The sequence below is a fragment of the Neolamprologus brichardi genome, chromosome 2 (genome assembly GCF_056152115.1).
Source record: "Neolamprologus brichardi isolate AB-2024 chromosome 2, ASM5615211v1, whole genome shotgun sequence".
Taxonomy (NCBI): Eukaryota; Metazoa; Chordata; class Actinopteri; order Cichliformes; family Cichlidae; genus Neolamprologus; species Neolamprologus brichardi.
The window spans coordinates 22,405,319-22,433,183 of record NC_142105.1 but is presented as its reverse complement, the minus strand read 5'-3'; the positions used below and the strand labels follow the sequence as shown (position 1 = coordinate 22,433,183).

At 43.5% G+C, this 27,865-nt stretch overlaps 1 protein-coding gene across 3 annotated transcripts; it reads right to left on the bottom strand.

Moving 5' to 3' along the window:
* Positions 1-1,256: 1,256 nt before the first annotated feature.
* Positions 1,257-27,518, bottom strand: n4bp3 (NEDD4 binding protein 3). 3 transcript variants are annotated; one of them, XM_006781645.3, is made up of 10 exons: positions 27,248-27,518; positions 4,875-5,155; positions 4,572-4,743; positions 3,740-3,952; positions 3,381-3,502; positions 3,029-3,224; positions 2,857-2,949; positions 2,510-2,761; positions 2,090-2,348; positions 1,257-1,791 (listed from the first exon to the last, which is right to left on the bottom strand). In XM_006781645.3, the coding sequence occupies exons 2-10, from the start codon at positions 5,120-5,122 to the stop codon at positions 1,412-1,414; spliced, it is 1,935 nt and encodes a 644-aa protein (XP_006781708.2). In that variant the 5' UTR covers positions 5,123-5,155; positions 27,248-27,518; the 3' UTR covers positions 1,257-1,411. The 3 variants fall into 3 exon arrangements, with proteins under 3 accessions (XP_006781708.2, XP_006781709.2, XP_035765564.2); XM_006781646.3 differs by lacking the exon at positions 27,248-27,518 and adding an exon at positions 24,168-24,263; XM_035909671.2 differs by lacking the exon at positions 27,248-27,518 and adding an exon at positions 19,657-19,853.
* Positions 27,519-27,865: the final 347 nt, after the last annotated feature.

Below are 27,865 nucleotides of genomic sequence, written 5' to 3'. Positions count from 1 at the left end.
TTGTGCAACAAATCGCACCAAATAAGCATGGCAATCATAAATGCATCTACCAATTGATTTTGTTAAAGTATGCATATTTAAGACGACAGTGCTCTTGAAGTACCATGGCAAATAAAAGTTACAGTTATGTACAAAATACATATTTATATATAAACCTCACCTGTCTGGAAACTGAAGGAAGTAAGGTGAGTATTTCCAGTTTACTATGCACAGTTTTCTCTGCCTTGGCACCATTCTTCATAATTAACCCAAAGAAGCTGTTTGCTCCAAAGGTCCAGGTGAACCCTGAATTTATAGATCGTCTGCAAACACTGAAGAGGCTGTGAGATGTTAACTACTGTATAATCCAAGGGTCCCCAATCCCAGTCCACGAGGCCCAGTGTCCCTGCAGGTTTTAGATCTCACCCTGGGTCAACACACCTGAATCACATGATTAGTTCATTACCAGGCCTCTGGAGAACTTCGGTACATGTTGAGGAGGTAATTTATCCATTTAAATCAGCTGTGATGGATCGAGGACACATCTAAAACTTGCAGGGCCCTCGTGGACTGGGATTGGGGACCCCTGGTATAATCGGTCAGGCTCAACCCAAATCAACACAAAGCAGTCACAATCATCATGTCAATTTTCTCATTTACAGGTTTATCAATAAAAAGAAGTCTTAAGTTGGACCGTTTAGGTGCTTGGCTGTATTTTTTTTCTTTTTACAGCGTTAACACAACAAGGATAGACGAACCTCAATATCACTTGGCTCTGTGTGAGGTTGGGGGTCCAGCTTTAGCAGGAAAAGGGTTTTAATTAAACAAGGGTGGAGTGGAAGAGATGGAAGAAGGGTGAGCAGTCTGTGGAAGTCCTTCTGTACCATGAAAAGAAGAAAAAAATCAAAGAAAAGCTAATTATGCTAAAAATAAATACTCTTCAGTAAGTCCAGGTTGACTTACTTAATTTGGGATAATAGATATAAATTTTGATGTGATAATTTAAAAAAAAAAATGTAGCACATTAAATTTTGACCTATTTTTGTCTTTTTTATGGTCATCACTTGGAGTAGCGTATGATAGCGTATGATGCTTGTTTTTGGACTGAATGTTTGGTATCACATGTTTTTGGACTTACGGTTCAAGTCAAGAATTGGATTACACACAAAGTATAAAATCTGACTAATAATTTTACAGTTTTGACTTGTTAAATCAAAATTTTTAATCATTTATCCTTTATTTTGACACAAGTCTTTTAGTTTTTATTATTATTATTATTATTATTATTATTATTATTATTATCAGTAAATATTTGCTTGTTATCTCACAATTTTATTACAGCAACATCAATTCATTTGATTTTTTTCCCCCTTGTCCTGGCAGATATGGTCTTCCATAGACACACTTTGCATTGCAAACAAGTAGGTCACAGTCAAATTTCCGATGATTCGATCCGCTCTATCCACGGCAGACCAGGGGAAGGTGTGTCCTCTTGTTTGTCACCTGCTCTCTCTTTCCTAAGCTCAGGCGCTTCTTTTTCCAAAGTGCCATCTCTGCTTCCTCCGCCTGCTCCTCCACCTTGTTGCTCGCTGCTCGCCCTCAGCTGTTGCACTTCCCTCTCGAGCGCTTCGTTGCGGTGGTACATGTCTAAGTAGCTGGCCTGCAGCTCCTTCTGGTAGCGGATGACCTTGTCCTTTTCCATCTGCCACGTGTGCCTCTCTTCCTCGAAAGCCATGGCCTGGGCCTCGCTCTGGCGTCGCTCCAGCAGCAGTTCTGCGCGCAGACGCTCCTCTGTGGGGCCCCCGCACCCTCCTGCAGAGAAAGTGGTTCACATGGCTTCAGCTAGAGCCGTCGGGAGGGGGGGGGGGCTATGATGAAAAACACTGGCTGATTTTAAATTCCTGCCCCGGTTACTGAAACGACCTGATTTTTGGGTTGAGACATTGAAATGTCAGAACTGAAAATAAGCCAATCATCTATCTGAGACGACTCGCTTAGTTTAATTTTAAAAACACATCTGTGGCCTACAAACACTGTGGTGTGAAAGAGCTGCTGTGCCCAAAAGTGCAACTAACCCAAATATATGAAGACATGAGAGATGTAACTCTACCTATCGCCCGAGCAGATGGATTCTCTTCAGCTTCTTTTTCGTCTTCATGTGCGGCCTGAGAAGGTCGTCTGTGACGCTGTGTCCCCTGCAGGACAAGCTTTAAAGCATCTATCTGGCGTTCCCTGTTGCGCAGCTCTGTTCGCGTCTCCCTGAGCTCTGTCTTCACCTGGAAGATCTCACTCAGCTTCTGAGTTACCTCTGCCTGGGAGTCCCTCAGCTGCTGCTTCAACAAGGAGATCTCCCCCGACTTCTGGCAAACCTGAGAGGGAGAGAGTCAAAGGGAAATGAAGGAGGCTAGGGGTCGCCATGATTCAAAAAGGACAAACAAGGAATCCAGATATCTTGTCTCTTCCCTGTAGTTACTTTTATGTGCTTCTCCCTGCCATGAACTGTGACTGCCCTGGCCTTCCACAGCCTCACCTCCCACTGCGTCTCCTCCAGAGTCGGACTGGTTTGCCTGGGCACTGCTCCAGCCTCCCGGCACATTTCCTTTCTCATGCCGTCGAGCTCCTCTTGCAGCCGGTTCTTCTCCTGCTGGACCTTAAACAGCTGCAACTGCAGGCTGCGCTGGGAACGCTGGGCATGCTGGGAAACCTGACGCAGCTTAGCAGCATACAGGCGCTTCAGCTCCTCCACCTCCTTCTCCCACAGACGCTGCTTCCCTTCAAACACCTGAACGCGGTGTAGGAGATGAAAAGGTCAGACGTTAAAGGGTGATGAAGACGGGTGCGTAGACTGATGCTGAAGAAGAAGATGATTAGAGTCACCTGTGCGATGGCGCCCTCGCTCTCATCCAGATTTCTCTTCATTTGCTTGAGTTCATGCTCTTTCTCCACCAGGCGCTCCTCCAGATCCCGCACCTGGAAAAGACAACAGCATGAAGCATTTAGGAATCTTTAAATCACACCCACCACTCATCCCCCACCCCCCAGCACTCACCACCTCCTCCACAGACAGGGAGAGCGTCCATTCATAAGGAGGTGGAGCCTCCGCGCTATATGGAGCAATACGGCTCAGAGTAGCCATGCTTCGACATGCCATCTCCCCAATAGGCACGCCCCCTGACCCCACAGCCTTCATTCCCAGAGAGGTGCGGTCCAGGGAGCCGATGGTATTGATGTGGCCCATAGATGCACTATTTTTTTTTTAAAAAAAGAAAAGAATCCACAAAGGCCATTAAAATCTCTTCTATTATCACAACCCACACAGTCATTAACCATGAAAAAAAAATCAAATATAGCAACACTGCTTTTCAGCTCAAAGTATAGTTAAGACTAATACTGCAGCAGACCTGATGTGAGACAGGTGTGGGCGGAAGGGAGGTCGGTACGGCGGCAGGCTGCTCATGGAGTTATGGCCCGAGTCTGACAAGTTGTCATCTTCTTGGCCCATCCCACACACCGAGGAGAGGGCCTACACAGTCATAATTATACAGCTGTTCATCAGTGTAGCATTAATGAGCTGAAAAAAGTTTAATTTTAGCCATAAATAATGGATGGAAATGAATTTTATAATAAGTCGCGCATAGTTAATTGTTGTGCACCTATGATCTCGCTCCCCCGGCTCGCAACTCGCAGCTTTCCGCCAAGATTAACAAATGTAAGCGAGATAATAATAACAGGATGGATGAAGGTTGTAGCGTTAGCTCACCTTGTTGCCGGCTGACGTCGGTCCTCCGTGACGTGACGGTGAGGAAGAAGAAGACGAGGTGGAGACCGCTTTGGGAACATGGGCGTACGCTCTGTTCAAGCCGTTAGAGAGGCCATGATCCACGTCCTCTGATTTGGAAGACGGGTAGAGGTTTTGCATTGAGCTAAAATTCTTGGGGGTCACAGGCTTAAAGGCCGAAGACCTCAAACGTGCCTAAAGGAGAGGAAGCAAGATAGTAGCGAGAGGTGGCAAGGCTACGAAACATGAATCACAATGTCTCTTTTAAATCAATAGCGTTGATTAATTCAAGCAGGGAAATAAAGGTGATATTTGATTGGTGCAATACATTCAGAGCAGGTTGTCAATCTGTGCCAGTGAGATGGAAGATGTTTACAGCTAGGTGACAACGCCATGGGGGTATTTCAGCATGCTGCCAGTGATGTATAAATGTGATATGGATCAATTTACCACAGCCCTAGAAGTATTTCACTGACTGTAAATCATTTCTAAAAAGGAAACAATGGGAAGTCATTCATCTGCATTTGTGCAGATCTGTGCAGAACGCCTCATATTGACTGTTGTATTGACCGTTGTAGAGAATGCTATAGGTAGTTTTACTCAAATTACTAAAAATATTGAGTTTTTTCTTATATTTACTGAGTCTCCTTGGTCATGAAGTTAACATTTTGACTTTTATAGTTTTAGTTGTATTTTGCAGCCATGTAATAAACTTGCTGAAAATGAGAATATCCTCCTTTGAGTTTCTTTGATACATCAAGAAATAAAACTTCTGAACGGATCTATTCGCAGTACTTTAAAGAAACATAGTCACCTTTTCGTACTTGCCCGCGCTTGGCAGGGAGTTCTTTGTAAGATCTACCTCAGTGCCATCCTTATGGTAAACCTTAGCATAAACGTTATCCTCCTCCCGTGCGCTGACAGCGCTGAGGCCCGGGATAATATCCTTCTTGCCGTCGTTGCTCGGGCTCGCTTTAGGCTCTTTTCTGTTTGGAAGCAAAGTAAGCCTGCTTAGGTCAAGTTCTATCATTTTTATAACACCTTGCAGACTTTTTCACCTTCAAAAACCTGCTGTTTCGAATTCCTACGAGGGAACTTTTTCCTCATCAGGACCCACCTGTTGATGTTGAGGTAGTTGAGCAGCTCTCTCTGGGTGAAGCCTTTCTTCAAGAGCCCGTTGCTGTGTTTCGGTCTCACCTGGGGCACTGCTCGGTTGCCTTTAGTCGGAGAAACATCCGGCCTCTCCACCAGACTGCCTACACTTCCCATGCCGCAACGTGGGGACAGGGGTGGGGCTGGGCAGGGGTCGCGGAAGTTTTTGCTGGGGCCACGAGTCAAAGGAAGAGTCTGGACCGAGGTTGCCATTGATTACAGGTCACAGTGGGGAGAGAAGGTGCTCTGTAAAAAAGAGAAAAACAAAGAATTAGTTAATTTGATGTTTGTCCATAGCGTTTTCACTGTGGCCTCAAATGAATTGTTGACCTAGAGTTTTGTCATTCTTTAGTAGATAAACTGATCATAAATATTGCTAGTGGTAAATTTTATACATGTCAAACTATAGAAAAGGAGTCTGTGACTGTGGTAGCAGCTCTGCAGAGCTGCAAAGTCGAGCTTCCATTGTCATGCCATGACAATAAGCTGATGTTTACCACCAGCACTGTAGAAGGCATGCATTTACAAGGCATCTTTTGCATCGCAATGCAAATGCATGCAAACCAAAACACTGGGAGTAAACAGGAAGTAGAGGTCAGAGAATGAGTCACTGGATTAATACAATGGAAACCGCAGGGGTGGCTGTAGCTCAGGGGGTAGATCAGGTCATCTACTGATCGGAAGGTTGGTGGTTTGATTCCTGGCTTCCCCTTGTCTGCATGCCAAATATCCTTGGGCAAGATACTAACCTAAAATACTAAAATTGCTCTCTGATGCATCCAATGTGCTTGTGCGAATGGGTGAAGGCACAAGTTGTGTAAAGCGCTTTGAGTGCTCAGAAGAGTAGAAAAGGACTATATAAGAACCAGTCCATTTACCATTTACCAAACCATGAATATCTGTATAACAACAGTTCCAACAAAGGGATGCTGGATGGTTCTCTTAAAAGCTAAAGCTATAACTGCCAGTCACACAGGCACTGATACACTCATATACCATCAGAGATGCAAGCTTTAGAACAGAGCGATAACAAACCGGATGGTCCCTCTCTGTGTCTGGAGGTCATGACATCTATGTTTTCCAAAAGCAATTTCAAATTCCGATTCTTCTGACCACATAACAGTTTTCTGCTTTTCCTATTTTAAATGAGCTTTGGCCCAGAGAAGAAAGCAGTGTTTCTGGATCACATTCACATACAGCTTCTTCTTGATACAGCTTTAACCTATACCTGTGGATATAATTTCGATGATATCATGTACTGTTGATAATGACATATTCAAGGTCTTTGCAATTTCATGTTGTACATTATAATGAATTTGATATACTATTTGTAGACCCAATTTTGTGCAGATTTGTGAATACTCTTTTTATGCCCAGTCATGTTACTGAACTGCTGCCAGTTAACCTAATTAGTTATAAAAGTGTTCCTCCAGCTTTTTGTTTTTTAGTACCACTTATTTTTCCATCTTTTAACTGCCCATGTTCCAATATTTGGGGGGGGGGGGGGGGGGGGGGGAATTGGGGTTGTAATAAATGTGCCAATCCATTTATAATGTCCTGACATATTTTACTGGAAAGATTCACATCCAGTATTTTTTTAGATTTTCACTGTGGACCAAAATGTTGGAGTGACTGACACTGGCTTTTCTCCTTTGCTGAAATAAACCCCACCTCTTGCCCCTCTTACTACTGTTAGTGGATGTTAATCCTCTGAGGACGCGGTTGAGCTGACACGCGTTTGTCCGTACAGACAGCTGTCCAACAGCACAGCTAGAACAACGCAGCCTCCCACTGCAGCCGAGCACAGCACCGCACTAGAAAACAAACTTGTAAAAGCTGAGCTCAATGCGCGTTAGACGACAGCAATGAAACTGAAATGATGTAAAAAGAGGGCAAATCCCCAAAAAGTGTTATCACGGTTATCTCTGAGGCTTGAGTTATGTTTCCCCACAGGGAAAAGACCACAGGATTATGTGAAACGTGTACCCTGTCAGGGTAATGCTGTTTTCCTCTGAGGTCAGACAGCATATGTCCCATCGTAAGCCTGTTATGCAACTCTGATCCAGCTAGGTTACTACAACTCATTTCCTTAAAAAAGGCAGAGTGAGGTGCTTTTTGGTTGACAATGCACATTATGGAAAATCAAGTCCTGTGGCAGCTCATTTTCTTTGCAAATTTTCCTACCTTTCATGAAAGCCTGTCACACCGTGTGTTGTTTTATGACACTAAATTTACTGTTGGAAATACACTCATTTGCATTATCTGTTGCCAAAACGAAACAAGCTGTTAAATCACCAGAATACCCAAGTAAGAGGCCTGATTACTTTGTCAGCGTGTTCACCATACAGCCTCCCTCTCACTGCCGGCATATCCGCTCCTTTCCTTCTTTTCAGCAACCTCATTAAGGATCACTATTGATTTCACCCTTTTGACCCTCTCTCTTCCCGTGCATAAACACCCCCAGCAGCCATAAAACGTTCTCGAGACCATAAAACATGCAAGTGCGCCGCAGCCTTTCCGACTATAAACAGGACCCGAGGGAGGAGGGGGTTCCCTTCATGTTCAGCCAACTGATGTGGCACCTAAAGAACAGGTAGACTTCAAAGAGGCCATATAGGGACCTTTTACTTGTTTTAGCCCATTTACTACCAATCTCGAATACTTAGCATCGGTCCTGACCGCACATACTTGTCAGCAACTATCTGTATTTACATTATACATTAACAGACAGCCTGGGTGGAGGGGGGTGATAAATTTGCCTTCTTTGTGCAATTTGTCACTATTTGAGATGCAGCTGCCAAAAAACACTCTAAGGTAAAAGTATGCCAGCATGAGACTGAACCCGACAGAGCAAGCATGCTCTAAGAGAAGTGTGGGTATTTGATTATTTCTCTCCCAGGATGCTGCTTAGCAGGTGACTCATAAATCTCACAAGAGTCCCTAAAAGCATTGTAAAATGAGAGTTTTCTTGCTCCTACTGAAGCCTGCATTAGTAAGAGCAATAAAGGGAAAATAAGCAAAGACTAGTCAGTGGAACTGACTGCTAATCAGCAGCACATTTCCAGTTATGCAACAGCAAAATGCCATCAAAGTTAACACTATGTGCATTACTATGTGCATTACTTAGCAGGCACAAGCATGAAGAAACAGCCTGTACTTATTAAAGAGAAACTTCATGTGCAATTTCCATTTAAAATGTTGTGTTGCTTAACGATTCAAATGAATCTTGAAATTAGAAAAAAAAAGTCTGCGTGCCGGGCAGGAATATATTGGAGATCAGATCTAGGATCATCCCAGCTGATGACTGGGCCTTCCAGGTGTCGATTCACGTTCGTGACATACTCGCATCCTTATTTTATTCTTACTTTCTACCACATTTGAGAACAGACACCCACAGTGGCACTCCGGCATTTCCTCTCGCTTCTAATACAATCCACATTTATCAAGTGTTTTGCACTGCTGGCCTCAACAGTTATGGCAATTATGCAAATGGTTAAAATGGGCAGAGAGAGCTGTGCAAAGGCAGCTCCAGCCCACTCCATTCGGGGCTCTCAGCCAGGCCCAGATCAAAGCAGGCCAAGCAACTCATGTTTATATTCATGAGATACTATCTTCCCCCCCCCCCCCGAAACGTTAAAAAACAAAACAAAACAAAATTCCCACTAAAAAATCTGCTTCCTAATAAGCCGATATAACATGCTGAGCTCAGGCTGAGGAAAGAAACCCGATAATCACTGGTAATGAATGTCAGACGCTTTGTTAACAAGTGTGGTTCTCTGCTGCTGTCCATCTGAGACCTGGGTCAGAGAGTGACATGAACTATGTGAGTCAGCCTAAATGAGTGTGTGTGTTTGAATGTGTTTGACACCAAATGAATAAATCATGAGTGTGCCAAACCTAATGGGCACTGGTCAAGGTCTGACTCAGTATTTTTAGCCCGACTACTTTACTCGGCACGTGCCTTCTATCTACCAAATATACGAGAGCCCAATCGATTCTTGATGGGAAGCCGAGCTCGGGGTGAGGGGGTGGGCGAGGCAATGCTATTCCTTTTGGGTAGATAAGAGGATACAAATCCTTTCAGCAGGCAACCACAAGTCTTGAAGGACGGAAGAAATCTTGCATCCAGTTGTTTTCCATAATTGCTTTCTAGTTTATGGGCCCGAGTAAACTGGGAGACAAGGCCAGATTTACGGCCCAGCCCTGACTAGCCAAAGGGGCCCTGAAATGCAACACTCCCCCTTAAATCGCACACGTGCGTGCGTGCACATCAAAGCAGCACCTTCAACCAGCCTTGAATAGTTATAGTCCGATTCAAAGTAGTCTGCCCTTGATTTATGCTTCCTTTAAAGCAGCGATCAGCTTTTTTTAAACCTTTTTTTTAATTCAAGCCTTGTGAAGATAACAGATGCTTCCTATGCTTTACACTTTCACATGCACACGCATTCTTCTGATGTGTTTCTTTGCAAGAGATGCACAGGGGCTATGTTTTGCTAGCACCACTTGTCAACTTTGTTGTACAGAGCTGACCATCACGTCCTGTCTCCAAACAACACCATAATTGCAATTTCCAAAATGAGAAAATATTTGTCAGGAGACACATACTTCACACATCTTGCTAAACAAAAAAAAACCCTGCATGCGCCTTTCTCCATGTCCTCTAGAAAACCATACCCTTACCACTTTACTGCAATCACAAAGAAAACAAAACACGCCTTGAAGAAGAGCACTTCAAGGACGATCCCTCCTGAGATCTTGTAATCAGACCTCCTGTATGCTTTTCAATGAAATGCTCGAGTTTGAAGAGGGAACATTTCAAACCCTTACAACGGGTCTCCGACAGAGGAGAGAATCGCGGTGAAGCCAAATTCCAAAGATGCTTAGCAGAACACAAGCTCGGGCTCGTCAGTGTTTGATGCACTAAAGGCTCACTCCCACGGACATTCACTCACACTTGTGTGTGCGCCGGTCACTCAGCGCACTCCCGAAAAAAAAGAAAAGAAAGAAAGGCATGTGCACAACTCGCAGCTCCAGATCCCCTGCCCTCTTCCCTCGGCACTCACTCTCTCGCTCCCCTGCTCACGATCAAAGTTTGTTTACATTTGTGGGGTAAGTTTTACAGGTTACATCTAAAACTCCCACACAGCACACACTCTCTGTTTCATTATATAAGCTCTATCAAAGCTGCACTCGCTAGATTTTCTGTCAGTTGTGGAAAATGCAGCTGCTACCATTAGGCCGAGTTCTTTTATTCTACAGAGAATTCTGCAACTATATTTAACACCTACTCTGACAGCCTGTCCTGAGGGACACTTCCCATCAAAAAATAAGGCCGTGACAGCATCTTGTGGTAGTCATAATGCACAGTGCAAACACCTTATAGGAGCTGCTGAGCACGGTGGTGGGGATGTGATGATTTGGGCTCGTTTTGCAGCCACAGGACCCGGGCACCTTGCAGTTGTTGAACTGACCATGAATGCCTCTGTATAACAAAGCATTCTGAAGTCAGATATGAGGCCATCTGTCTGACAGCTGAAGCTTGACTAAAATTGGGTCATGCTACAGGATAGTGATCCAGGCATGGCAGCAGATCTACAACAGAATGACTGAAAAAGAGAGTGTCGCGAAGGCCCAGCCAAAAGTCCGGTGTTCAACCTGCCTGAAATGCTGTGGTGGGACCTTCAGAGAGCTGTGCACAAATAAATCCCTGCACATGATAATAAACTGAAACAACATCCGAAAGAAGAGTGAGAGACTGATAAAGTTATACATTAAACAATTACTTCAAGTTAATGCTGCTCACGGTGATTATTCAAGCTAATGAGTCATGGTGTTTACTTAAGGATATACCTTGATATACCCACCACACTAGTCACTTTGCATATGGCCAGCAACGTCATCGTTACAAAAATCAAGAGGTGCACTTTGTCCTACGGTGCCGTTCGGCAAGCACCGCACACCAGATGTAACAGAGTCCCGGGTGAATTTCCAGCACAAGCTCTATTCTTGTGTTAGTTATTCATTTAATTATAAATTGTTTAAAAACGTAATATACGGTAATTATTAATGTCCTACTTTAAAGTTTAAGAGTCTAAGTCTAGAGTCTAGAGTCTTAGATGGAACTGATGTAAGTGAATGTGAGTCTCGTTTTATATGAGCGTGCTTTGAGAGTCTAAATGTGTCAGCAGCAGGAACAGCAGCAGTGTGGTAAGCTGTGCCTGAGGCCGATAGGGAAGGTACCTTATACTACACGTGAAGCAAAGAAGAGCTCTGCTCTGTGATTGACTGTTACATGCTAGTCTGTAATGAGTGAGTGTGAGAGTGTCTCTCTGGCTTTGGGGCATGACAGCACAGGAGTGCTACGCAGCAGTCTCTAATTGTTAGCAGGTTATTCATTACAGACGGGCGATGTAGTTCCTCTCCACAGGCCCAGAGGCCATTCAGAAGAAACTAGACACTAAAGAGCAGGCTCATTAAATGTTATTTCTTCTGCGTCTCCGATGGTAGCTTTTATGTCATTTAGCATCTGTGAAGTCCAAACGGATGCAACTGGAAATGCCGCCTCAAGCACAAGTGCTTCTGGGTGATTCTTGTCTGCTTTCTAACTGAGGGACAGGGAGGGCGGCGCATGAAAGGTTAAACTTCATGTTATGAAACCCATGATGACAACTGGTCTGTCTGTGAAACATGGGCTATAATTTGCCTGATGGTTGGACGTGGCATTGCCCAGTGTTTGGTTTCAGACTGCCCCTATTCTTGATGAATACGCCAGAGGTTAACGGAGGTTAAAGGTCATATTTTGTCATGGCTATAGATACATGCTACTGAGCACATACCTGAGAGCAGACACAGACATTTCATTCTGCAACTTCCAAGAAGCAAGTGCCGATGGATTTTAGGAACCCTCGTCTGTAAACCCTACTATTACTGCACATGTTCGTTCATTATACGCTAAGCGGAAGGAAGGAGGCCGGGGACTGGTGAGTGTCAGTACCACAGTCTAGGATGAGACAACAAAGATCCACGAATACATCAGGAAGATGACCTCAACCGACCGCATGCTCAGTGAATACCTCAGGCAGCAAAAACCCAAGAAAGAGGAGGAAGGAGAGAAACCATCATGGAAGGATAGGAAGTGGCTAACATCCAGAAATCCTACCAGTGGCTGGACAAAGCTGGACTGAAAGACAGCACAGAGGCACTAATCATGGCAGCACAAGAACAAGCTCTGAGCACAAGATCCATAGAGGCTGGGGTCTATCTCACCAGGCAAGACCCCAGGTGCAGGCTGTGTAAAGATGCCCCTGAAACAATTCAGCATATAATAGCAGACTGCAAGATGCTAGCAGGCAGGGCATACATTGAACGCCATAACCAAGTGGCCGGCATAGTGTACAGAAACATCTGTGCCGACTATGGCCTGGAAGTCCCGAGGTCAAAATGGGAGATGCCCCCTATGGTGGTGGAGAATGACCGAGCTAAGATCCTGTGGGACTTCCAGATACAGACGGACAAAATGGTGGTGGCTAACCAACCAGACATAGTGGTGGTAGACGGCCGTGGTGATAGACGTAGTGATACCGAATGACAGCAACATCAGAAAGAAGGAACATGAGAAGCTGGAGAAGTACCAAGGGCTCAGAGAAGAGCTTAAGAAGATGTGGAAGGTGAAGGTAACGGTGGTCCCAGTGGTAATCGGAGCACTAGGTGCATTGACTCCCAAGCTAGGCGAGTGGCTCCAGCAGATCCCAGGAACAACATTCGAGATCTCTGTTCAGAAGAGCGCAGTCCTAGGAACAGCTAAGATACTCTGCAGGACCCTCAAGCTCACAGGCCTCTGGTAGAGGACCCGAGCTTGAAGGACAGACCACCCGCAGTGGCGAGAGGGGATTTATTTTTAATGATATCAGTGGCTGTTGTTTGATTTTAATTCATAAACTGTACCTATGGGGTCTGAAAAGCTGCAAAGCCAATGTGTCTATTAGCACCTGTGTTTTAAAAGGAGGCTCCTCTGCCTTAAAATTGAAGTTTGACTGTATAGAAACCTACAAGAAAGAAATTGTTAGAATCTCGCTTGATTTATGACCTCGGCAAACACTTTCCTACTGAGCTTATGGTCTTAATCACTGGTTACAGCATGATATCCATTTTGTAAATTATAGTTTCAGTTAGAGGAAAATGAATGATTAGGTAGGGTATGATTTAGGACTGGCGTACTGTGTGCTTGACAAGTTTCCACCATGCACTTAGATCCCAAATTTGTTGGAAAAAAACAACTTTATAATTTTGCCACCGCAGCAGTTTTGAAGTCAAACAATCAATATGTGATTGAAGTGAAGACTTTTAGTCGTAAATCAAAGGCTTTAGCAACAGTTTTGCATTGACTGTCTAGGCCACTTGTATACACAGTTGCCAATTTTCAGACTAAAAATTAATGGACAACTAACTGATAAGCGGTTTTATGGCAAAGTGAGGCCTGTTGCCTTATTATTTCACAAGCAGCAGCATATCTAAAGCTGATTCAGAGTGTTGAATTTGCAGTTTAGGTCTTTCACTGTTGCATTTCAGCCTCAGACAGTGCGAGTGATGGAGGCCATTATTAGGCTGGAGAAACAAAATAACACTATAAGACAGAGAGCACAAACTTTAGGAATAACCAAATCAACAGTCTGATGCATTCTTAAAAGGTAGGAATGCACTGGCCTGCTCAGCAACACCAAAAGACCTGGACGACCACAGGAGACAACTAAAGTGTATCATTGTCAAAGTCTACAATCAAGAGCCAGAGAGGGTTTAGATGAGGCGCAAACCATTGCTTACACTCAAGAGTGAGAGGACCAGATAAGACTTTGCCAGAAATAACCTGAGAGAACCTGCTTTAAAAAAGTATTTGAACAGATGAAACCAAAACACATGGTATTATCTGTCAAATGTGGCAGGATAAATGTTACTCCATGTGCACGCATGTCTGCCTGTGGACCCTGGTCACTGGTGTTTATTGGTGATGTGACTGCTGACTGAAGTAGCAGGACGAATTCTGAAGTGCACAGGGCCATACGCTCTGCTCAGATTCAGACAAATGTTGCAAGACTCAAGGCAAAGCAATCAGATCTTATCAATGGACAAGTCTGTCACCTGATCTCAACTCAGAAGAGCATGCTTTTCAGTTATTACACACAAAATTGAAGGCTGAGAGACCCACAAACAAGCAGCAACTGAAGGTGGCTGCTGTAAAGGCCTGGCAGAGCATCTCAAGGGAGGAAACGGAACAATGGGTGACGCCTGTGGGTTCCAGATTTCAGGCAGTCACTTGTAGAGGGTTCATCCAAAAGAATCATCTGATTTTAAAGTGCTTTCTGCAGCTGTTCTTTGGTAATGGTTGAAACACATAGTGTGCGAAAGAGTGGATTTGTAAGTATGTCTGTGAAGGTTCTCAGTCATCCAGGTCATTGTAGTCAAAGGAGCTTGCAAAGAAAAGCGTCTGGACTTCTCTAAGTTGCTTGAAGACGTTTCACCTCTCATCTGAGAAGCTTCTTCAGTTCTAAGGTCAAATGGTGGGGAGTCCCAGATTTAAACCTAAACCACAGCGGCCCATCTTTTATGTACTTTCATGTGGTGCAGTGCTTTACTTGAAATACCTCAAGGTCTCAATACCTCTTTTAGATTCAATTTAGCCAGTGAAGAGAAACTAATATGGTAGAAAAATGCTCTTCACATAAAAACAGAAGCCACTGAGCACCAGTACCACCAGTACCAGTATCAGCTGCATGTGGCATGTCACATATATTTACTACAAAATCCTGCCATGCATATCATTCATCTTGTTTTCCTTTTACTCTCAAAATTGATGTTGTCAGTGGATGTGAGCTGGCAACTTAATCGCTCTGATCCCTGAGTAGACAGATGAGACCTCGAACTAATAATTTTCGCAGCTGGATCAACAATTACTGACCCAGAAAAGAAAACCACGAAACTTACGTGAAACTCAAAGTTCAGCAGGGTTTTTTTTAAAAAAAAAAATCTGCAGGATTACTCTTAAGAGATTTTCAGCTCGATACAGAAGTCTAACGTTTGTGATCTGACTGGCTGCGTCTGCCTTTCAGTAAATCAGGTGATGACTTCCTCTCAGGCTGATGTGGGTTTCCTCACTTTGCATCAGTTTGCCTATCGACGCAGGCCTGCACAGTGTGCTTTGGCTATAATGTCTCTGTTGACTTCGCAGTATTTCTGCAAAGAATCCAATGACCACAGCTGTTGGTGTTATCTGGATTGACCGGCTGCACCATATTGATCTGTAGCTGACTGATGTTACATAAATCAGTTTGATTTTGGCAAGACAGCACAAGTGAGAGCCCTCGCAGGGACCTGCTCTCACAGCGCCACGGGTATTATTTGTGTTATTTATGGGGGGAATTTATTCACCAACCCTTCTGTGGTTTTTATGTAACTGTGACTCAGTAATAAGAGCAGGTTTTGTTAAAATATAATCAATTTGCAGTGTGAAAAGAATTGCATAAGTTTGTTTGGACAAATGCCTGCGTTGCTCCATCTGTGAGGTTATAAGTTCAACCTCTACATGTGGGTTTGTCTATGTTCATCTAGTCCTGATATGACTCATGTTTCGGGGATCCACATATGTTTACGCGATCACAGTATGAATCTGCGTCTCCCTTACGAGGACAAAAAAAATATTTATAGGTGTTTTAGGATTAGGCAAGTTATGATTGTGTGGATTTGTTCTGCTGAGGTGTAGATACACAGCTGTGTGGAGCAGCTGACCTCACTGCTGTTTTAGGTTGCCCCTTTCACTCCTTTACATATCACACTTCCACAAAGCATACATGCTTATCCATCCCACAGAGCAACTGCATGTCGCACCAGATCATCAACATCCAGCCCCTCGGTGACCCTGATGAGGACAATCTGGAGAGGATGGATGGATGGAATATTTAATTATTACAAAAAAATTATTAATTATGTGTAAAATTTTTTTTAATTATTTCATGGTTCAGGCTTTAAAGGGTTAAAGTATTGTTTTGCGTTTCCATCTTTATTTTTATCCTTATAATCAGTTGATTTTAGTGATATTAATGGGAAGGTTAACGTGTTCAAAGTCGTTTCCTCTTTTAGTGTCTGTGTAAACGTGTCGTTTTTAAACACTGCTCAAAGGAGTATGATTATGACTTATAGGTAGATCAAGGCTCGCAAACAACATAAAAGAAATGTATAACAATCAATGTAAATAGCTGATGATGATATAAGCTGTATGACATACAGGATGGGGCTGTTGCTACTCCCATCTTTTGCCATAACTTACACGTTCCTATTGGATTTCTGATGGTGCCAAATTGTTAGCATTTCCATATGTTCACAAATATAACTGTACAAATTCTGACTCAGGCTTTGGCTTGCATCTAATAAAAAATAGAAATGATACAGGACGACACGACTAGTTCCACAAGACGCTTTAAACGAAGCTTTAGAAAAACATGTGGATCCGCTATTCAAAACAAAAACTGCTCTTCAGCCACAAGAGACGATGAGTTAGATAGTAGCGTGGGAGCCGAGATGAAGGCCTTAATCTCTGAACAAACTAAACAACGTATTGTTCCATAAGCCCTTCCTATTACAGTACTTGTTGCTACAATAGTCTGGATCATAGTTTGCAATTACAGCAGTATCAGGTTTAGCAATCAGAAGTCCGGAGTTTACTGACAACTCTATGATGGGAAAAGAATTTGAAGCTAATCAGGAATCAAAGAGTTGCCAAGAAATTTTGCTGATTGTAGGTGTTGTTTTTAAAGCGACTTTTTAGCTAAGGAATGACACACGTGGAGGATATGAAAATAAAGAATGTTGCACACTAAAGAGTGCTGCTATTTTTTTGGTAGCTGAACTCATTAAAAATGCTAAGATTTACTAGAGAATTGTTTTTTGAAATGGTGTAAAAACAAAACAAGGACAAAAAAACAGAGAGAGAAATCTTATTTTCCTGAAACCAACAATATGCAGAGAAAGCCTTTTTTAGGCGATGCACTACGGAGGAAAAACTGAATCCTTGACCCCTTCAGTGATAGGATCCAGCAGCAGCTCTTCTTTGTTGGTAGGAGGCAGGTCACTTCAAATCAATATGGAGAAGAGAGTTGCTCTTTGTTCTAATAATATGCTTTTGACTTTTACAGTCCAGATTTACACCAAACTGAACATTTTATGGGAGAATTTGGACGTGTTGGATGTGTTAGTCAGCGCTCTCCACCGCCATCATCAAAACACAGAGTGCAGAAATATGGGGGAGAATGCTGCTCCCACCCTACAGCAGCGCTTTAGAGGAATAGAGAATAAAAGCCACGAAGAACTGAAGCTGTTCAATTCAGTGCAGTTTCATTTGTACTGAACAATAACCTCAAAGATATCTAACTTTATAAAGGGAAACCCAACGATCCAACAGTGCCTCTCCGAGCAAGCTCCTGATGACATGTGCCATCGTTCTTGTTTTTTCATTTTATCTATCAAGATAAACTTATTATGGTGATTTTCATGGTTCATTTCTCACTTTTTGCCTTCTAAATATGAGGTTCGCTGCTCATGAGCTGGTCAGCATATCACATCTTTTACTCTTTAGCTTATGCAATTTCAACTAACCAAGAATGACACAATTTGGCGCTGGATTATAATTTTCTTACTTTCATACTTGGATCTAGTCTGCGTGATAATTTTGTATTAATATGCAGTTTATGATGCCTGACATGCTGAGAAAATGCATGTCCGGCATTCTGTAAAAGGAAAATATCGATTTTTTTTCTGTATTTTCCGTATTTTAAAAAGGAAATCAACAGCTATGAAACCAGCAACATGCTAAAATATTTCTTTACTCACCTTCGCTGGCATTTGTAAGCACAACGGCATGATATTTATTACACTTGATTCTGAATCCGGTTCAAGTTCTGCTTGGTTTCTGTGGATAACACGTAAAGCCTGTATAGTGTTTGCCAACTGCTGCTATCAGCAGAGCCATGTTCAGCGCAGAGCATAAGTCCACCGAGAGCGGTGTGAGGAAACAAACCCACATTCCTTACATTTCTCACTGGGTAATGATTAAATGTGCCATGCCGTTACTTAACACGTGGAGCTCTGATGTGGCTGATGTTGTCCGTTTCCCCTGCTGGAGGACTTTGAGGGCTTTGGGACATTTTTAATCTGTTATCAAAAGTAACTTTATTCCCATGAGAACCTGGTAACGGCAGCCCAACAACAACAAGTCAGTGACCGATTATTCAGCCACATAATCATAGGCTGCAGGTAACATAATGTTAAACTGAGCTGATAAAGGCTTTTTATTAAATTCTTTACAGTAAGGAGGGGTGAGCAGAGGCTCACTGTGGCTTCTTTGTTTCCTGGAGCGGTTCACACAGGAGTCACCGTTCTGTGATTACATCGATGGAAATTGAGTGGTTCCCACATCAACCTACACCTGAACCAATTCCACTTAACAGCTGCAGTGAGTGTGCAAGCCCTGGATGTTAGGCCACACACTCGGCACAATCGACACGGGAACACGGATGCACCGCAGCTAAAAATTGGTTTGGACTCAGAAGCTAACAGGCACACGTGGAGTGACCCGTGTGCAGGTGAAACTGCTCTGCCGATCACATCCCAGCAAATCCTTCTGATCTCATTTGCACCAGAGAGAGAGAGAACTGATCAGGGATGATGTCGGGTAGTAAACACTGATGCTGACGAAGGCCAATGCCCAGTCAGAAGATCAGCGCTCCTCCCCCCCCCCCCCCAGGCTGAAGTTTCCCTGTAAATGACTTGAGTGCTACTGGAAAACACCTTATTCAGCCAAATGAGGTCATAGGTTTACTGTAGAGAGTTTACACTAACAACAAAAGCCGCAAGAAAAACTGTGATATGTGAAATATCACCTAGATGAGGTTGTTTTGTTTTGATTGCTGTTGCAAAAATAAAAAAAATCTCAAAAACAATTAGATTTAATTTAATTGACTGGAGAACACAGTCAGTTAAATTAAATCTAATTGCTCAGCCTGGGTACAGAATTCATGAATAGACCTCAGGGGGAATTCCAGAGACACAAATAGACCATCAGACCAGAGATAATTCAGATATAACAGAAAAAGAAAGCGTGATTTTATTAATGAGCTCTCGATGCACCGCTCGCTGGAAGGCAAGTACCCCCGTTTATTATTATTTGAGGACCGTACGGCTTCATTTTGCACCATTCAATAATTAACCGTTAATTAGCACATCACTTCCAAGCTGGAAGGCTGATTCTGCTGCTCCGAGTGACGTCACATCCCCGTAGGGAAAAGATTCAGTTATAAAGTTAGCTAATTCCAAATCAGCTTCACTGCAAACAAGAATTCCTCGTGGGCAAAGTAAATAACAATCAGGATGCTTCCCTCTTCTCTCTGCAGCTTAGGCTGCTCTTTGACAGCGCTGCCTTAAATCTCAGTGCATTAGAGAGCATTTTAAGGTTACTGGCATGCAAATTAGTCAAGTTTTCCCTGGAGAAATCGGGGCTGCGTATTAAATGCTAGTAGATACACGGATCTTTGAGCTGAAACCAGAATTGAGGTACTTTCACTTTTATAAAAGGAACATTGTAAACAAATCTAAACCCAAATCATAAGCAGACATGAGGTGAACAGAGAGGCAAAGTTAACTTTTCACACTAAGAGTGTCTTTAAATAGTAGGGAATGTAGACGGAAAAAAAACACTTGTTTACCTGTGTTTGTCCACCTGAAACTTCACTTCTCTGCTCCTGATCCCATGCACGCCCTGTTTCTCTCTGTCACCCTCGCGCTACTGATGATGACATCACATGACTCGTGTTTCCCAGCCTGCGATGGCAGCTGGGAGGTGTGTGGATAAAGAGGAAACTGCTTCAGCCACTGACCTGCAAGAAGACTTTGCACTGGTCTAAACAGATGGTTTGGTCCCATATCAACATTTTGGACTAAGCTAAGCGAGCTCTGTACGTTCCTAGTTACACTACACCCTTCCCTCCTGCTCACTTCTTTGTGCACTGTGAGGCTGGCCCTCTCAAAGGCCAGTGTGGTCAGACTGGTTCTTCCAGTTCCAGAAACAAAAGCCCCCGCATGTGAAAACGCTTTGAAGCCTTCAATGCAGACCTTAAATAAAACTCCCAGCTTCACTGGACAACGGCAACGCAGTGCGTCTGTTTGCTTGAGGATAATAAGACAATCAGGAGGGATTTGACTTAGGTTACAAAGCAGACAGCATAAATGGGGAAAGAAGGATGAGGGTATGAAAAGAAAATAAGAGGAAGATGGGAAGGAGGAAGAAGTGGAAAATGAGGGCATGTGGAGGGGGATGAGTCTGAGTGGACTGTCTGGACAAGAGTCTGAGTGTAAGTCTCCCTTCCTGAGAGGCTAACTTACTGGATGGGTTGGACACCATATCAAGTTACACATCTCAAACTAAAGATGCTGGGATCTGAGAAGGAAGAAGAGAGAAGACATTGTTCCCTGCTCTGTAACCAGAAGAGAGTGGCTCCTTTCTTCTGTCCTCACCATCCGATGTGGGCCAATGAGCTGAGGTGGGTATCCGGACCAACGGGTGGGCACACAAGAATCTCAGCTCATAAAAGCACCTTGCCAGCCAGGGATGCACTATGTTGAGACTGGCAAACTATTAAAGGCATTCCAGTGGAGTATGATGTTTTATGGTGCCCCTTGGCCTGCTGTAATCTGAAGAAAATCAGCAGAAAAATGAAAAGAGGGGCTAACCCCATCAAAGCTGGACAGCCCAGCCCAAAACCTGAGCAGGTGCTGTCATTACTGTATGTGTGGGCCCCTACAGGGCCTCAGATTTCAAAGGCAGTCACTCCCAGCTGGCTGATAGAGAAGTTCAACCAAAAAGAAGAAAAAGAAAAGAAAGAAAAACAAAGTAAGAGACGGAGGATCCTGAAAAATGAAGGCGGTGCATGCATGTGAATGGCAGCAAGCATTGCAGAAGGAGAGGAGACAAAGAAGAGAAGATAGGAACGTGTCAGAGCCTGCTTACAGTTACTGTACCTGTATGACCAATCAACTAAACAACAAACTCATTGTCAGCTAGACTCATTTCCTCTGGCTAATCTCTTCTGGACAATGTCATCACTGGAAAGTGCTATGGGAGGTATGCTGGCTGTCTGGTTCTTGAGAAATACCATTATCCTGTTTTAGACCGGAGCTTACTGTGTCTGCCACACAGGAGTTAGCTCTTGTAAACAAATTTTGCAACTCTGTCTGTAAGGATTCGGAAGACGTTAATGCGATTAGTTAACGCAACTTTAAAAACTGAAGAGTCACAAGTGTTAGACTGTTAGATGACAACACCGATGCCAGTCTCAGATCTGTACGGCAAACATACACAGCATTCAGTTAGCTTAGCGTAAAAAACAGGAAACCATTATTCTGGTTCTGTCCGAAGGTCACATAATCCACTCACCAGCTCCTGTAAAGCTCACGCGCTGGCACACAATGTCTCATTTCTTTAATTTGTACCAAAATATAAGCTTTTGGCAGGGCTGTATTACTGATTCTTCCCTGTTTCAAGCATGCGGCAACTGCTGGGATAAAAAATGAAGCCAATGCAACAGTGTAGCCACTTGAGGCTGTAAGCAGATAGGTATCTGTGTTTGGCTCATGAAGTGTGCGAATACAACTTGCTAACCAAGAATATAAAAACATAGCCTGTCCACATACAGTGAATCAGACATTTTTGTGGTTATGTTTGAAAACTCGGCTTTAAAATTGAACCACTGTATGGCACACCACAAAACATCACGGCCTACATCATCAAATTCGTGCTGGTATGGTTCTGACCTTGAAGGCACCTAAAGGCTTTTACACCTAGTGTGTGTATATATATATATATATATATATACACACTAGGTGTAAGAATGTCCATGATTTTTTTTATCCATGACCCGTCTCTAATGTTTCTTGTAGTCACTTTCTTTTGTTGTTGAATGTATCAATAAAACAATAAAGAAGAAAAGGAATAGAAGCATTTTATAACACAATTTCAGCCTTGCTTGTTTAGTTAGCTGCAGTTCATTAAAAGTATATTATAAAAGAAGTTATGTGTGTACAGATAACACATGTTAGACCTCAATGTCTTTGTTAAGGTAAATTAAACAAAACTTAAAATTAAAAACAATAAGGGGTCCATATCCTTCAATATTTGGTTTACAGAGTGAAATAATTATGAAAAGCTGGTACGCAATCGTGAAGCAATATTAAATGGAATAATGTTGGACATCCACTCACTGGACACTTTTTACAAGTACACCTTGATGGTATTGGGTTGGACCTCCTTTTGCGTTCAGTGTTGCCTTAATTCTTCATTCACAGATTGAAGAAGGTGCTGGAAACATTCCTCAGAGATTTTGGTCAATATTGACAGGACATGCAGTTTGTTTGTTGGCTGCACATCCACAATGTTGCTCTATTGGATTGAGGTCTGCTGACTGTGGAGCCCAACTGAGTACACTGATCTCATTGTCATGTTCAAGAAACTAGTTTGAGATGATCTGAACTTTGTGGCATGCTTTCATGTTGTTTACATCAACAGTCCCCAACCCCCGGGCCACGGACCGGTACCGGTCCTTGAGTCGTTTGGTAAGAGAGGGCGGCTCGGGTGTAAAATGTTATGGTTTTTCAGGATTTTTATCATTGACTCAGTTTCCCTGGGTCTTTTCTCGTGTTGTAGTTGTGCGTCTTATTTTAAAAGAAATAGTTACACGTTACTATAGCGGCCAGAATGCATTAAGGAGGGTGTTACTCTCAATGTTGTTGGCGGTTTACAGGAGGATGCTGCTAATAAAGTTAAACAATTACACAGGAAATTCGCGTTTATTATTATATTTGCAAAATACCACAGTTTTTGTCTTGGTCGTGTCATTTAATTTTGTTGTATTTATCTGCGACACCTTAAAGGACGGTCTGTGAAAATATTGTCTGACATTAAACCGGTCCGTTGCGCAAAAATGTTTGGGGACTGCTGATTTAGATCACGTTCTGACTCCACCGTCAAAACGTTGCAGTAAAAAATTGAGACCCATCAGACCAGGCAACTTTGTTCCAGTTTTCTATTGTGCAATTTTGGTGACCCAGTGCGAATTGTACCCTCAGTTTTCCGTTCTTAGCTGTGGCGTTTGGTGCGGTCTTCTGCTGCTCTGACCCATCTGCTTCGAGGTTTGACGTGTTGTGCACTCAGAAATGCTTTTCTGCATAGCTCGGTTGTAATAAGTAGTAATTAGAGTTACTGTTGCTATTGTTCTCTGACCTCTGATTTCAACAAGACATTTTCTCCAGAGAACTGCCACTACCTAGGTATCTTCCCTTTTTCAGATAATTCCTCAGAGATGATTCTGTGGGGAATCCCAGTAGATCTGCAATTTTTTAAAATACTCAGCCAATCACGCCAGATTCAAAGTCACTTAAATCACCTTTCTTCCCCATTCTGATATTTGGTTTAAGCTTCAGCAGGTCGTCTTGACCACGTCTACATGCATAAATACAATGAGGTGCTGCCATGTGATTGGGTAGATATTTGCATTAGATATTTGCAATGAGGGGCAGTTGATAAAGTGCCTGCTGAGTGTATATCAATAGCTGTCTGCTTGTGTTTGGTCTTCCAAACACTATACAGGGAGTGAATAAGTGTAAAAGCCAAATACAGCTTTAGCACTTCATCCTCCTGCCCCCACATATCTGGTTCCAAAAATTAAAAAAGCTAAAATCGAGCCATAAAAACAGGAGTTCACTAACCATTAGGTGACATTACAGCGGCTATATTCATACTTTTATACATAAGGGAGACACTAGGAGGTCATGGAAGCTCACTGTACCCTTTAAAACCACCACGTTGATTTCTTTTGAGAGCACACGATGTGACAGCAAACTGAAATGCCGTTGGAGAGAACAGAGCCGCGGCTGCCTCGACGACCGCTACTTGTACGCGCGGATATAAATACAACAATGCCCACTCACAGAGGAGGGCTTTGACTCGTGGCCTTTTGTTCTGCAACACTACAACTCTTCAGAATAAATAGGAGACACGGGCTGAGCGCAACGCAACAGACACACACAAAAGGTAAACGCTGCTGCTGATAACTACAGGGAGGAGGTGAGTGTGAGCGCTTCTCACAGTGAGATAAGCCCGATCAATAAAAACACAAGCAAGCGATAAGGCTGAGATGAGGTGAACAGGTTGCATTTGACTCACGGGAAAATGCTGCGTTCCATAAACGAGTCTGTAGTCCCAGGATGAGGCGATGCCAGAGTGAGCGGCGGAGCTATTCACGTCATCCTTCTGAGTTGGTGACATTTAAAGACAAAAGGGTCTGTCCGGCCTCCTACACTCTCAGACCTTTCCCCTCTAAAGGTCAAAGGGTTCGGTCTGTCTCATGAGGATGAGGTAATTGTTAAGCAGTCAGTTGGGAGGTCAACTAACCACGCAGTCAGTTATATACCACCAAATAATGGGCAAAGTACACTTTTGCAGGGATTAAATGTCAAAAAGTGAGTCTGGCAGTTAAACTGATTTTGATTGACAGAAATGAGTGTGGGCCACCAAGCCAACTCCCGATGATGCCAAATCCACCCATGCTCACTCACACTTACACTTAAAACTGTTATACATCATGAATCTGTGATGTTCTGTACTTTGCAGTACTTATGTGAAAGTGTGAAAGTTGGGGACTTTCAGAATATCTCTGGCAGATAGCGCTGGACAACTTTAGGATTAAACCTGCATAGCAGCCATGTTACCTCATAGCTAAACAATCGCAATCAGTGTTAGCCAACTGACACAACCACTGCTCTGCAGGTTTAATTTGCAAAGTTGTGACTTTGCTGCATTTAAGTTTCAAAATCTGTTAAGAGGAAGTGGCAGGAACGGTAAAATACTCCCAAAGATTAATCTCGAGCTATAAGGAAACACCTGCCACTTGGGGCCAATGATTAACTTGGGTGTGTTCTCTGTATGGGCACTTGTAACTTCTGAGTGAGAACAGGGGCCATGCTAATGCAGCGAGCATTGTGGTTCACATGGTTAATACGCTGGTTAGAAATTACACAGAACTTGCTGCCAGTTACTTACACAGTTCCTGATAGAAACTACTCTTGACTGTGGTGGGTTCGAAAGCTAAACAGCATTAAATCAAACCGTGGCAGAATAAAGGCTGGCAGCCCTGCACGCTTGGCCAGGTCCTGCAGTGATTTTCTTAACCTGGCCTGGCTTTAATTGCAGTGACAGACGGCCTTGAGTGCAGATCAGGCCAAGCCACGGGGAGAGGGATGAGCGAAGGGGAGGAGTGTTGAGTGTAAGAACATGACACTTTCACCTTAGAGCAATCAGACATGGAGTTTTGGGGATGACCGCACACAAAACGGACAAGGAGAATAGGGTAACGGGATAAGCTCGGGATCAGGAGAAGTGAGAACAGAGGTTGGAGGAAGGGGAAATCTGTGGAACGCTGAGGCAGACCAAAACCAGTGAGTGGAAGGAGAGCTGATTAGTGTTTGATTAGGTGGCTAGCCTGAGGGGAAATATCACATGAGGAGGACTGTGCCATTACTGCTGTGCTCTCCCCATTCCACCATCTGCTAGAGTGTAGTACACACGATTGGCTTTCTGTACACTTTTGTGCCACAAAATAATATCAAGATAAACAGCATATTGCATGGTATGGAGCACAATGGGGGGGGGGGGGGACATTCAGTTGCACCTTTGGTGCCTGCATTAAAACAAGCAAAGTATGAGGGTGCAGAGCTGGGAGAGCCCACTAAACATCAGTCTGATTGATGGACCACAATCTGGATCCTCTAATCTTTACTACGCTCACCAAATAGTCAGCAGAATATGTGTTTCATCAGCTGCTTGTGCTTTAGGGAGACAGACACAGAGGCACACTCACAAACGCACACTCACCGGGGGAGCATCAATCCCCCAGAGCTCAAACAGCTGAACGAGGAGCTCTCATCAGCTGTTTGGCTGATTCTGCTGAGAGAAGAGCACCAAAGACTGTCTGTGTCAAAAGAAATAAACAAAAAGCCCTAAAAAAAATCCAACAATCTCCCGCATAGAGCTTAGATTTAATATTCTAGAGTGTACAATGTGCCTATAAATAGTGTCACAGCCTTTTTTTTTCTTTAATAGATCGAGAGCACATGATCATTTGGGATTATTTGAGCTTAAATCAATATACAGTGTGACAGCCAAGGTATTAGTTTTACACTGACACAAAAGAGAGATCGTTATATTTGCTCTGCAGATTCTTCAAATAGTTATCAAATTATTACTTCTCTGTACATGTACTGATTGGCGTAACAAGTTTCTGCACACACACAAAAAAACAAACTACATGAAAGCAATCTGCTGTCACAGACACAGAGGTTAAAGCTCTGACTGCAGAATTTTATCTCCTGGGTGATCACACGGAGGAATGTGTTTTTATGTGGCGACTTGAAGCCTAAACAGCACTTAAGCTGTCTGGGTGATTGCCATGCAGTGACGAGCGCAATCTCACAGCAGCAGAGACAGCAGCATCACCCCGCCATCACCTCCAATTCTAAATTACAGGAATGGTTAGCGCGCAGTCTCCAACAACAGCCTGCACTTGTCTCTCTGATGTGCGCTTGCTCTTGCGTCAGCATACGCCCATAACCACGGCAGTCAAAGGACTCCTTCTGCAACGCTCCGCGACTTCTCGGGTCAGAGGTCACCTGTGGCCTCTGGTCTCCACGACGACAGCCTGGCAGTCCCCAAGACATCCCCCCACAGGCACCAACCTCCTTCCCCCTCCCACGCCATCCAAACAGAGACGCTCACAGAGAAACAGCTTTTGTCCCCAAACTCCTGGGCATCAAACAGAGAGCCAAACATTTACAACCGTGCAGGCCCAACAGTAGACGTGCAGGAGACCACCAAAGCTGCAAAGTGACCAGAGTTAAAGGCTAAAAAAAACAAAAATATATGGGTCCAACAACCCCCCTTCTCTTTAACATACTCACTGACAGGGTGAAAGCACTGCAGACGGCTGGGTAGCCGTAAGGATTAACCCTGATTTAGGAGCTAAAAACTTTGGGAGAGCGACACTGTGTCACTTTAAAGGCTTTAATCTGCACAGGCAGTCTTATCAAGCGCGGTCCTTTCACGTCATAAGTTTTTATTTATTGATTGATTTATTGGATCATCATTGACCACAACGCACCATGCACTGACACAATTTCCAGCTGCAGCTCTGCATGCGCAGCAGTGGAAGCAGATCACGGCAAGATTAGGAAAAACAAACTGGCACTCACCATATTCCGCATGCAGGACATCTCTGGAACCAGCACGGCCACTCTGCTGCAGTTCTGTATCCCGGTGCTTATAAGCAGGGAGGAAAAAAAGATTTAAAAAAAGAAGAAGAAGAAGAAAGGTGGCTCCCCGGAGGTATTTTCCAGTACTTTGGCGATCGACCGGCGTGCAGAGAGTGGAGTTCAGACTGGGACTGTGTGGTTTCCCTCTCAGAGGTTTGAATAGCGGAGAGCAGAATGAGGGAAAACACGAGAGGCAGGGAAACATGCGCCTGTCCTGTCCCCCGGTAACACTGACACACTTAGCTGAGAGGAGGAGAGGCAGCGACATCTACCGACAGTAGAAGCTCATGCAAGAAAATCAGAAGCAGCGCATATAATATGATTAATAATAGCAATAAAACAATAAAGTAATAATAAAAATAAATAGATAGAAATCTTTTAGGTGATACCAGATCTAGACTACTAGCAGGTAAAGAGGGCGAACACTACTGGAGTACTCACTTTTAGTAGCTTTAATCTATACAAATTTGTAAGAGAAAAAATCAGCTGATTCAAGTTTAACCAGAAACTAACCTCTCATCTTTTCTGTGGGACTCTGTACAATAATAAAACTGTTAT